The 12903-nt window shown below is 34.3% G+C and overlaps 1 protein-coding gene across 10 annotated transcripts in view; it reads right to left on the reverse strand.

The window, feature by feature from the left end:
• The window catches only part of LOC100577517, a 193184-nt gene that overhangs the window by 6731 nt on the left and 173550 nt on the right, over positions 1-12903 (reverse strand). For 7 of the 10 annotated variants that reach the window (XR_003304871.1, XM_026441305.1, XM_026441306.1 and 4 more), the window contains 11 exons: positions 8733-8874; positions 7975-8421; positions 7258-7408; positions 4446-5180; positions 4102-4323; positions 3580-4023; positions 3364-3495; positions 2999-3224; positions 2119-2274; positions 388-492; positions 75-237 (listed from right to left, as the gene is read on the reverse strand). Coding sequence is in view for 9 of the 10 variants with exons in the window: in XM_026441305.1 (XP_026297090.1) it covers positions 75-237; positions 388-492; positions 2119-2274; positions 2999-3224; positions 3364-3495; positions 3580-4023; positions 4102-4323; positions 4446-5180; positions 7258-7408; positions 7975-8421; positions 8733-8874 (2923 nt within the window). In the remaining variant the exon portion in view is untranslated. The remainder of the gene's footprint in view (positions 1-74; positions 238-387; positions 493-2118; positions 2275-2998; positions 3225-3363; positions 3496-3579; positions 4024-4101; positions 4324-4445; positions 5181-7257; positions 7409-7974; positions 8422-8732; positions 8875-12903) is intronic. The other 3 variants (XM_026441310.1, XM_026441311.1, XM_026441309.1) reach the window with 1 other exon arrangement.

Here is a 12903-nt window from a genome sequence, read left to right on the forward strand (position 1 = left end):
ACAAACAGAAAGAATTGACGGTGAACACCAAAATGTAACTTATAATATTTAGGCATTTATATTTGAATACTCACAAGTCGAAGCTCTCATTGAATTGTGGTGACCAATTATTGGTCTTTGATTTTGTTGATTGTTTCCTCTTCTTTCCAGTTAGATGAGGTCCGATCAAGTTTACTTCAACATATGGCCTGAACATTCCTGTAGCTAATTGCCATTTCAAATCGTTTGCAGCGACAACTAAAAAGTATAATTTATTAGATAATATTCTATGAAATTTTACGTTTGAAATTTTCAATATAAGATAGATTATTGTGATTGCAGATATTTTATAATAATAAAATGTGGTAATAATAATAAAAATTTGGATGAAATATACGATGAAGTTACCTTTGACGGTAACTTTTTGTTCGCCAGTTCCAGGATGTGTGAAAAGATCCACTTGAATACTGACTTCTCCAACTGAGCCTTCCTCTGTGCCAGCAGTATCTGGAACTTTATTAAGAACAAGTTAGATTTCATATACAAATTCAAAATTCTTGTCACTACGAGAGAAAAAAAAAGAGCCTTGCTGAGGCTCTATTCGAGACTTGAAATTGAATGCTAAAATACTATATATGAATAATATCTAATTCTAGAGCAGATTACATGCTCTAATCATATGCATGGAATTTATCTTTGAATCAATTCATCAAAGAAGACGACGTTGCTGTGTTGTTAAAGACGCATGAATAATCACAAGCATATAAAATTTACAAGATCTTTATACAATAATAAATTCACTAATTTGCTAATCGGCTTCATTATTATTTTATGAGCAAAGATTAACTTGTAGCAATTTAATTGTAAAAATTACAAAATTTAATTGTAAAAATCTTATATCTCATTGTTTTTACTGGATTATGCATTTTACGATTAATAATTAATTTATCAATCGTATGGATATACAAAAAAAAAAAAATTATAGAATTATTGGTTTATTTGTTATATACTTCTTAGAAAAAAATAATTTAACTGGAAGATGATATGGTGAATTGACTGTAAAAAAGAAAATCTATAGGTGTACATTTGTCAAAGCTTAAAAAAAAAAATGATTAAAAGAATGCTTAGTGTAAAAAACAATGTTAGAAAATGGCAACCTCTGGAGTAAGTGTGATATATAGAGTATATATTCACAAATTTATATTATTATTGTGTAAGTATACATAAAGTGTAATTCTAAAATGTAATCTGTCATTTATTGAGAAAATTAAATAAAAAAAAAAATAAAAATTAAATAAAAAATAAACTTTTGAATATGTGTATGTAATGTATATCATATGTACACAATTGTACCAGAAAATATAAGTATATTAGAGTAGATTACTAGTCAAGTGGACATTGCCATCGAGATGAGTACCTTGTAAAAACAGTGATAGATCATGCAAATGTCATATTGTTCGCGGTCATAGAAGATAAGTGGTACATTGATCATTCGAAATCTCAAATTCTGGGTCCAAAGTTATGAAGTTTCAAGTGGGCTTCCCAAGATTACAGGATTTAAATCTTCATGAACTCATGAATTATTAGATTATGGAAGTTCGAAGTTTCACTAGCAATTAATAACCTTCTTAATGACCTATGATCTCAACTTGAAGGATGGCATTCACTAAAGAGAAACTATGGCTTTCAGATCCGAAGGTGGCCATTTTCTACTGTCGATGTTTTGTAAGGTTTTCGGTAGTAGCAGCAACAGCGGTAGTAGTGACAGCAGCAGCAGCACTACCTAATACAACTATCGATCACCGAGAAGTCTTCAGGACGTTTTTGATTTCAATTCTATTTAATGATAAATTTGCTATTCAACGAGAATCTATATTACTGATTGTATTATTTACGCCTTTATAATTTTTCATAATTCAATTTCATACACAGTAACATAATACCGAAAGGGTCATGTTTACAATATAAATTCTAAATTTGATTGAGAAAATTCCTAATTAATCCCGAGAAGACAGCTCGGTGCACAATGCAAATCACAAACAGTCCACTACGTCCTAAAACGAGCGCCTAGGTTCGAAAGTGGCCGGAAGTCAGCGAAGAATTCCCTTCTGCTCTAAGATGGCTAGTGCTCTCCGATACCTTGTCGACTCTCTCGACGAAGAGAGGGCTTGCTCTGGCGAAGGGGTTCCTCGAGGCTTTCCATACCCTCGGCTCCTTCCCCTTCGTCGCCACCACCTCTTTCGCTGCTCATCGAACGCTGACGCTGACGTAGCTTTGACGTATTGTTCAGTGGCACTGTCGCGATAATTTCGGTTACGTCGGTTGTATTTCGTACGTCGACGACGATTTTTCCAAAAAATGTCGCGGTGTACGTGTGTGTGCACGGATTATGATAAATGTAAAAGAAGCGTGTGTTGTAGAACGATTTACTTTCTTTTGCTTTCATTCAATTTGATCTTAAATGCTATGCGGTTAATGGAAATTTGATTGCGCCAAGTTTTTATTAGATATTGATGAATAATTTGATGATAAATTTAATAGAATTTTAGAAATTCGCGATATAGATAGATACAAACAACTTGTATTGCAATAAAGCGAAAATCAATTTCTTGGAGAGTCACTCATTTGTTTTATAAAATTTAATTCTAATTAATAAATTTAGATTCGCAATTTGATTGAAATTTTGTTAATTGTTATGTGTGATGATTGGTATTGTGCTGGAAAATTGTGTTAGTTTTTTTTATGTGAAATATGTTTTTTTTTTTATCATCTCAAGTGAAAAAATATAATGATTTCTTTGATATTATTTTACTTTGATATTTTTTCCTTCATTACTTAAAATGAATAAAATTTTGTGTCAGTTTTGATATACTATCGTTGATAAACAAAAGATAAATAAAATTATGACTGCGTATATAATTTTGATTTTCAACATAATTGCATGATTTTACCTTATAGCTGATGAAAATGTTTAAATGAAGATATTTAACGAGTTGTTACCGTTTAAAGGCGAAATTACCTTGATTGCCCTGAGATGTGACAAAAGTCTTGATGAGTGTGTCTGTCGTTTGCGTATACAGACTCAAGGCATATCGCAAGCTTTGCAATTCCGGTGATTTCTCTAAGAATGTCTTCTTCAAACCATTGCCACCTGCGTGGAAATACAGTTTAATGGTGTCGAGGGCAACCTCGAGGACTGCACACTGTTTCGGCGAAAGATTTTTTTCCACTTCCTTCGAGATATCCTGTAAAAATAATGTATTTATAATGAAAATTTTCAATGATATCTAGAATATCTAATTCTCATCGATACAATAATCTATATATATTTTTTAAAATATATTAGTTACTAAATTGTACACAATGATGTACAAAATGACACACCATTACACCACTCAGTGCGTTCTTCACATCCGGTTTGCCGGCCATGTGATTCTTAAACAATTTCGACATGTCTTCTATCTTAGCATTCGCGGCTAGATTCTTCGCGTTATCCGTCAGATTCTTGAACATCATCTGTAAAATGAACGCAACAATATATTTATCTTTCTAACTCGATTAAAATTTTTAGAATAAATATATCAAGAAATAGAATTGTACACTCTTGTCCGACATAGGTGGTAGCACCACCGTTTTCTCCAGAATCCTCATGACGATCTTCCATAATTCTTTCAACAACCTCTTGAGCACAGTCTTTTCGCAAGATTCAGCGTACAACGACAGACTTCCGTCGAGAAGATCCATGAGGGGACGCAATACTTCGTCAGCTTCGACGGCGACGTTGTTTCTTTGAGCAGGTTGCACTTGCCCGCTACCTTTAATAGCTAACAACAGATCTCCTAATTCTTTCACGGAAGCTGTTATCCTTGGTTCCAAACTCTTTGCAAACAGCATAGCAAGATCGTCGAGTGCTCCGTTCAATTGTTGTTGAAGTTCTTTCAGAATGTTCGCCGCATCCTCTTCTAATTTCTCCCCGCCCATCGATTCGAACATCTTTTCTAATTGTACTCTCAATTGTTGAATGTTGTTCATGAGAATGCAAGCCTGAGGAAGAAAAAAAAAAGGGTAAAATTTGTTACAAATGTTTAATCAAGCTTAAATTTAATTATCGAAAGTACACACGATTCTTTCCTCCTTCAAATGACTTGGGAATTCCTTCTTCACGATATCCGCGTATGCAACCAATACTTTCACAATGGTCTTTGCAAACCTCTTCATATACCTCTTCCAGATTTCCGGATCTGGACACTCCAGTTTGGAGACTACGTCGAAACACTGGGTTAATTGTGTGAAGACGTCGACGACGGATACACTGAACAGCGCGTGTTCGCTGCTCTTTTGGAACTGTGAACAATTTTACATACAATATTGTAAACGACAGATATTCTATTCTACAATTAAAACAAAATGAAAGATAATCGAAAAACGAATTAGAAAGAAAGAAAGAAAAGAAAAGAAACGCTTACTCCGTCCTTCTTGTCTCTGTTGAAGGCACCATGGAGATATTCCAGTGAGACGTCATCGTTCTCGTTTAACCATTGCATCACAAACGGCTCGAACCACGCAGGGTACTCGGGCACGGCGCCTTTGTAAGGCGGCACATCCTTCACGTAATTGGTATGCAACCATTTGACCTTGAAGTGGAGGTTCATGTAGGCCGAAGATTTGCACAATCTGTGCTGCTCGTGCTCCTCCAACGCGTATTTCATGTCAACCGCGAACAAGGACCACATGGTGGCCGCCGACAATTGACCGATGTTCAATTCCTGGGGGAATTGGTTGAGGACGGGTGCGTAGCTGTTTTTATCCTCCTCGATCACCGAAACGATCAGCGCGATCAATTTGTGCCAGAAGTCCAACGATTCCAAACGAGGGCCGTGATCCTCGGCGTCCCTCTTCGCCTCGTTCGGATCAACTTGGAATTCCCTGTTGTAGATGTCGTAGCAATTCTCGAAGAGGAACTGGTAGGTCGATCGAAGGCACGCCTTCACGCAATCCTTGACCACGGTGCTCGCCCTGGGCGGGCTGGACAATTCCAAAACTTTCATACGGAAGAATGTGATGCTCGTGAGAAGGTCGACCGTACTCTTCAGGTCCATCAGCTTCTCCTGGCTCGAGGCAGGGAAGTTATTCCGATACATCGAGAGATCGATTCGAAGGGAGTTGTGCAGCTGATCCAATAATTTCACGAACTTCTCTTTCTGCAATGGTGAAGAAATGGACCGTGAGGGAAGGAAATGTATTTTGTATCGAGTTTCCATAAATAAGGAATGGCCGCCGATCGGAGGAACGGTCCGTCGTCTCCGTTTCGCCCGAGATCATTTATCCAATCCCAAAAGTTATCTTTACGCTTATCTCGCGGGAGAATGTGCAAGATTTGATCCCTCTGGAGCAAGAGAGAGAGAGAGTTGGGGAAATAGGACGAAGTATGGATCCGTATGATAGATTGGACTTGCTACGATAGGTTGTTGCAAGTTGATAAAGTGTGTGTATAGTTGAAACGAAGTTGCAGGATTAATGAGATTCTTGAGCTCTAAGTTATCATATCTCTTTTTTGTTCGATCATTTTCGATAGCGAAACAATTCTTTTTTTTTTTCATGAGATAACAAATGTTCATGAAGTAAGAATAATAGTGTTATCTCAATAGATAATCTCTTGTATCGATGTTTGTAAACCGGTATTAATTCCTTTTTGTTTATTCGTTAATATTTGGAAATAAAAAATTGATTTTGATAGATTATATCTGGTCTGATAGATTATGTAATATATTAAAAAGTAAATACAAAATTTCGAATTTTTTTCAAAATCTTTATTGTGATTTATTTCTGGATATACTAGTAGAATAAAGTATTCAAGAAGAAAAACGAACAATCAAAAGGAAAAAAAGAAACACGTGATTCTCAGATTATAAATAATTTGCTAAACAATGAAAATTAAGTAGTAACTTCAATAAATCGACGATATCGAATACATTTTATTCTTTATTTATTTCCTACATTTATTAATGTAGATAAATGAAAAATAATATATGCAGAAAATAGATAAAATAATCAAAATGAAGGAAAGAATTCTCTTCTCTCTTTTATATAAATAATTTTGAAGATTTTTAATTACTTTTTTTCATTATATAATGTTTTATCTATCTTTTCATTGATCGTTACAACTTCACAAGTTTTGTTTGTTTCATAATATATTTTCTTCGACTTGTTTTCGTTAGTATCAGTTATCTTTTTGTTAAAGTTTCCGCGAGATAAAGTTATTGGATCGTATGTGTCTACTTGGAAAGATAGAATCATACATAATTCAACTTGAAAACAGGAACGATCGTTTTTCCTCCGGCAACTTTTTTGAAAAAATTTACATTGTTTTACTGGAATGAGTCTCTGTGACGAACGATGGAATCTGTAATTCCGGGATTTGCATAGTCGAAAATTCTAGTTTCCTCGAAAAATTTTCTCTCTTTAAATCACATATCAACACCAGCGTAGTTGAAAAAAGCAACAAGTTTATTTACAACGATATCACTTTTTTGTACATCATAATTCTGTTTAACAATTTATCTGATTTATTTCATTCAGTTTATTCTTTTATAATTCTATTTTCTCTTTCATCGTTTTAAATTAATTTATACTGCATATTTATACTCAAACATATAAAGATTATTTATGATATTTAATAAATAGGAGGATATTTTGCTTCATAGAACTTATTTGATTAATAATTTCCATTATATATTGAAACATTTAACAAGATTCCTGCAATGTAACATAATAAAAATAAGAAAAAAATCCTAATTAAAATTTTAATTAGACCAGATCGTACTATCAATTTTCAGCTATGATAACTGTGAAATGGATGTGGAAGAAGCGGATAAGGAATAATTTAATCGAAGGATTTCACCACGAAATTGATGGAGCCACGAGTATATCTGTCTATCTTTGGATAACAATATAGAAAGAGATATTTCTCAATCACGGTATTTTCATCCTCTTTTTATCAAACTTGTAATATGATGGATGTGCATTTGTGAGATACTTATCTGTTTACAAAAGTCCAAAAAACTTATGTACAAAAGTATATATAATATACTTATATAAAAATATTTAGAAATATTAAAATAATCTAATCATGATATTTACAGAATACATTAAATCTTTGTTTAGATTCCATTTCTACGATCACGATGAAAATATAAATATAAATATAACATCTGCAGTTTAGAAATGAGAACCAATCTTTATTTTTTTTTCTTTCTTTTTTTTTTTGCGAAAACTCACCCCAAAATTGCTGGCGGCGAATCTATCACTGGCCGAAACGGCGGAACTCGCGCTTGTGTGGGCATAGTACGCGTTTATGTTCGCCAACAGGGTGGACATCACCGCTGGCACACCTGGGCACAGGTACTTCGTGGAGAGGCAGTGAAAATGTCTGTGAAAAACGATTGAAAAAATACGAGACATCTGTGAATATTGATGGAATATTGATAGAACTCCTACGTGCTATTTAAATTATAAAAATAATAACTTCACTGATATTCTAATTTATATGAACTCTAAAAAAAAAAAAAAAAATAAAATGCAAGTACTTAATAAAATTATCAACGATATTTTAAAACTTGTGATGTCCCAAGGGGAGGCTAGTGACCCAATTTAAATTTTTATTTTCGAAGTTTATTCTTTTACACATAATACATTACTCGCCTCAAAATTTAAAAGTCATGGATATCCTCTTCGTTAAATAATAAAAAATAATTCTCTGCCTAGATACCGTCGATAAAGAATAAGTGGAAGGTTGCACTTGGAAGAGAAATGTCCAAAAAAAGATCATCGAAAAAGGTCACATGAAATAATACATTAAACGTTCATTAAAAAGAACGCCGCTCAAAGAGGAGGAGGAGAAGGAGGAGATCTTGATCAAAGTGACAGCTAGAGGGATTGGACTGTTGATACAAAATTCCCAAAAAGAATTTGAACTGTCAAATAAGCAGGACTCACGTCATTGCTTGGTAAATGCTCTCGATGCCGTATCTCATCGCGAACTCGTCCACGAGCTCTTCTCCTGGTGGATCGAAGTACACCTTCCAGGCGTCATCACCCTTCGCCTGGGGCAACGCGACCACACCATCGTTCTTCTCGCACAAACTGTGAAACAGATTCTCGTGCAGGCATGTGTACTGCACGTGGTAAGGAGCGACCTTCTCCTCGCCTTTGATCTCCACGCTGATGTGCAGCCTGATCGCCCCCGAAACCGCGCTCTTGTCCGTCCTCTTCTCAAGGTTGTACCACACGTCCATCTCCCCGCTCAGCGTCCTCACCTCGATGATCGTTTGACCGAGGAAATCGTCGCTCTCCCTCGTCAGTTTCTGCCGCAGCTTCGACTTCAAATCGTTGTCCTCGTCCCACACTCTCACTTTTATCCGGTCGGACGAGTTATGGCACTCGCTGTAAACGCGAGAGGTTTCAGAGGTTTTCATTGCAATTGTTCGATTCAAGGAAATTGAATTCAAGCGTTCGAATTCCGATTTAAATGTTATATAAATAATTTCGGAGTATGAATTGTATTTTCTCTTTTTTGGGAATTGTTTCTTTAGAAAAATATTATATTAATTATATATTAGTCGTATTTTGAATAAAATTGATTTGGAGGAAAAGCTTGTAGACAATTTTTTTTTTTTAAAGAATATGGATTTTAGTATAATTATATTTCGTTTTTTTTTACGATATCAGGTGAAACTAATGAGATAACGACTCACAAGTAGAACTTCTCGTGCCAAACAGGATTCAATTCCCTCGGCATGGTCCTCGTACGTTTCTTCACTTTGCCGACTTGGACCGTCACGTACGGATCAGATGTGCCGCTCTTGTCTTTCGCAATCAATCCTTGGGCGCAGATCACTGTGAAAGTTACGCAAAATCGATGATTAGAACGATTTGTCTCGCACCGTTTGCCTATCCCGACACGTGCTCCAATTATTTTCGCCTAATTTGATCCCCAAGTTTTTTTTTTTTTTTTGATTACTTACCTGACAGAAATATTCATCTGTTATATATTCATTACTTTTAGATAATTTATTTATTTATTTTTATAACAAGTGTTACCTGTTACTTGTCTAAAGAAACGAAAGAAATCTTGATTTTTCTAAATTAATATATTTTATGTAATCCTTTTGCTCCTAAATTATTGCCACGAATATCATTCATTGAATTACAATAGAAGAATAGAATTATATGGAAAATATGATTTTCGTCCAAACGAAAAGTAAAATAACAAATAAACCAAGTTCGTACAATTTTTATTTTTACTTGTTCTCGATATTTTTCCCAAGTTAGAAAATTCGCACGATCCAACCATTCAAATTTCGTTCCATTAACGTTGGAAAAATGGCGGATCACCGAACAGGCATTGAAAGAGCAATAAAATCAAGAGAAGATAAGAAAGAGGATTATGTTCTTAGAAAGGATCGCGCTATTACGATCTACGTTATATCGGTTCAATTCGCCTTTAAAGCCTTCACGATTAATCGTGAACAGGAGGGTTAGGTTGGATATACCGTCAGTTTCCAAAAAAAGGATGGCCCATACGTATCTTTCGTAGATGCAATAAAACTTTCGAGTTGGCAACTCTATCTGGAATTTTATTTGACGAACGATTGAACGTCACGTTGGAGGCAATCGGAGGATCATTTTTATATATCTTGAATGCAAGAACTTGCACTCAGTGATGAAATTATTTTCGAGATATGTATTCAATGTAAAATTGGAATTCTTTAACACGAATTTCATTAAATTTTAATTCTTCCAATCGTGACAACTTTCAAGGGATTTACAACACGATGCTTAATTCGTTATTAATTTATGGTAAATAGAAAATGTTTAAAATGTTTCTGAAAAAACATGGGGTGGAAAATTGGTTAAATATATATTCCTCTCTATTTATCGTATTTAATTCCTATTTAACAATAAACATTTAACATTCATTTGCTCCTCGCGTGTAATTTAACAAGAGGAGGTAAATATATACTTCCGTGATTTAAAAAAAAAAAATGTTGAGCCGAGAGGAATATTTGAAAAGCTTTTCAAGAATTCATCCTGCGTCCCGGAAATTTGCCCGCTACAAAATGTCTACTTTCCCATGACTATGCGAGATTTTTGTAAATACTTCTCGTGGGAGAATTTAATCTCATTTGTTCTTTACATCTTTTCTACGTTTTTTCTTCCGTTTCTCTCCTTAGAAGTAACAGGTAACCGGAATTGACATTTGCCTCTCTCGAGTCGTAACGTTTACCTTTTCTTACTCTTCTTCTGCATGAAAATTAATTAAACGTTAACACGGTAACATCTTTTCGTGAATTACCATTCATAGAATTTACAAATTTACTGCTTAAACATAGATTTTATCTCGAGTAGAACTTTCCTCATCTTTCATATATTCATATTTGATTTATCATCTTGTAATAGAAAGGGGACAAAAGTCTCGAAAAATGTACAAAGTACAAGAAAATTGTTTAAGATCGAAAATAAAAAAAATATATTATTTTAATGTTTTGTTGAAACAATTAGATTAATATTATTAGTGAAATCTTGTAACTCTTGCAAATAATGACTTTGTTGACTAAATTAAATATAATTTATAGTCATCGATTCACTAATATTATTAATTATAAAAAAAAAAGTTACAAGGGGCAGATATAATTAATAATCGATTTAATATTTTCAAACGATTTTCATACCGATAGCCTCATGCACATCTAACAATGTAACAACCATCGAAAACTCACGATTTCTTGGCAGCGTGCAAAAGCTCGGCGTGAATCGTGTAAGGATGTACATTGAACAAATATCGACGATCCACTCCGAAGTTCCACTATTAAATATATCCAATATTTTTATATCTTTATTAAAAATTCGAATCAACAAACTTCGAAGCGGATTCTTAAGATTAAAGAAAACAGGAGAAGTGTATGTGTACATATACATATACTAATTTTAAAAAATATACATTTATATATTCATTTTATTAAAAATATATAAATATACGTACACACGGTGATATACACGTACGGGAACACACACATATATATATATATATCATATCACAAGGTTTCGACGTGCTGCGATTCGGACAGACAGACAGACACACATGCCCATGCTACTAACTCGTTGAATTCGCTTTATTGCAGCGGGGGACGATCGCCGATGCTTGCCCGTCCTCGACGATCTCGTACCGTTAAATCTTCGAGTCGTGGCCACGCTCAAATCCACTTCCAATGGATGTCGACGGAATCTGTGCGCGAGTGCTTGTGCGTGTGTGTGTGTTTGTACGTGTACCGTTCGCGATCGAATATATATGTTCGAAATATCGTGTATGTGTATATATATATAAATGTAACGTGATATATATATAGCCTCTCTTTATTACAGCTCGAGAAATAGTTCGAGTGTCCTGCTGGCCTTTTGAAATATCTAAAGAGTTGAGGTTTTTAATATTCTTTCCTTTTTTGCGTTAATTTTATATCTTGACGGCTCATTTTTTTCAAGATAATTAAGAAAGAAGTAATTTAAAATGTGTGTAAAAGTTATTTTGTGCATAATTTGTGACGGTATCCGCGTGATGTCGAAGTGAACTGTGTTAATGTACACATGAATAGAAATTTGTACGCAGTATAGTATAATCGTGAGAAATTAATCGTGATCGTGATCGATCATCTATCGATGAGAATTTTATGAAGCTCCACGATGATTATTGGTCGTCCCAGTGTGTATGGATCGTTATAATTTTCCCATGACCCTTTTCCATCAAGTCTGGATGGAAAGGACGATTACGCCGTTCCGATTTCGCAGTAATAACGCTCTACCATTTACGCGACACTGTTACGATTCTCGTAAACGAGATCTTTGAATCAATTTGAGAGAGGCTTAATTTAACAACCGATTATTTTCTCATCATCATCGAGCCTTTAATCGAAGAAAATAATCGAAAAAACAAGATTTAAAAATCCTGATCGATCTCTTCATATTTTGAATTTGTGTTTCGAATATAAACAACATGGAATCACGCAAGAGTTTCGTATGAGAAGTTTCATTCGTATTATAATCGAGGTAAACACGTTTCTTAACTTCCAATAACACGTTAGTCAGCGTATAATGAATACTTTTGGCAAATTGGCCAATGAATGTATTTATACTTGTCGACGAATAAAGATGGAACGAAGCAAGCATCTAATAACGCGTTGATAAATAAAACACTGAGGCGAGGCTTGATCGAATTAATTATCCAACGTCATTGCTACGAAATCGTAACTTACGTCATAACGTCCATCTTTTTTTTCTCTTTTTTTTTTTTTTTAACGCTCGTGTGATCACGACCTAACCACCGAGGGTAGCCTAAGGAGAGAACGTCCTTTTCTAAATCAATATTCTACGGGGAGCGAAAAGTAGTCTATAAATGGCTACTACTGGGTAATCGCATGGAAGACAAACGTAAAGCTTGTGGTACAAAATGGAATCGCGCGAAAGTAGGTCAAAATTTCGAGATTTGATTTTTCTTTTTTTTTCTTTCAGAGAAGAAAAGAGAAGAAAATTCGATCGAATTGGAACGGATCTAATTGTGATCATATCGTTTTGACAAAATAACGTGCAATTATACAAACATGTTTCGTAATCGATTAAAATTTTGATTAAGATTAATCGTCGGATTTATTCGTTTTTTAAAAGTTCTGTTTGAAAGTTTATGGAATTTTCAAATTTTTTTTTTTTTAAATTTAATAAGCAAAACTAAACTTATTAAAATTAATAAAAACGAATAATTTAATAAATTAATGAAACGAGGAATACTCGATGAATATTCAAATTTCTCGTGAAAAAATTTCGATCATCATTCGCGCGAAAATATACCATTTTTGTAACACGATTTTTATCGTCCCT

The sequence above is a fragment of the Apis mellifera genome, linkage group LG6 (genome assembly GCF_003254395.2).
Source record: "Apis mellifera strain DH4 linkage group LG6, Amel_HAv3.1, whole genome shotgun sequence".
NCBI classification, from domain to species: Eukaryota; Metazoa; Arthropoda; class Insecta; order Hymenoptera; family Apidae; genus Apis; species Apis mellifera.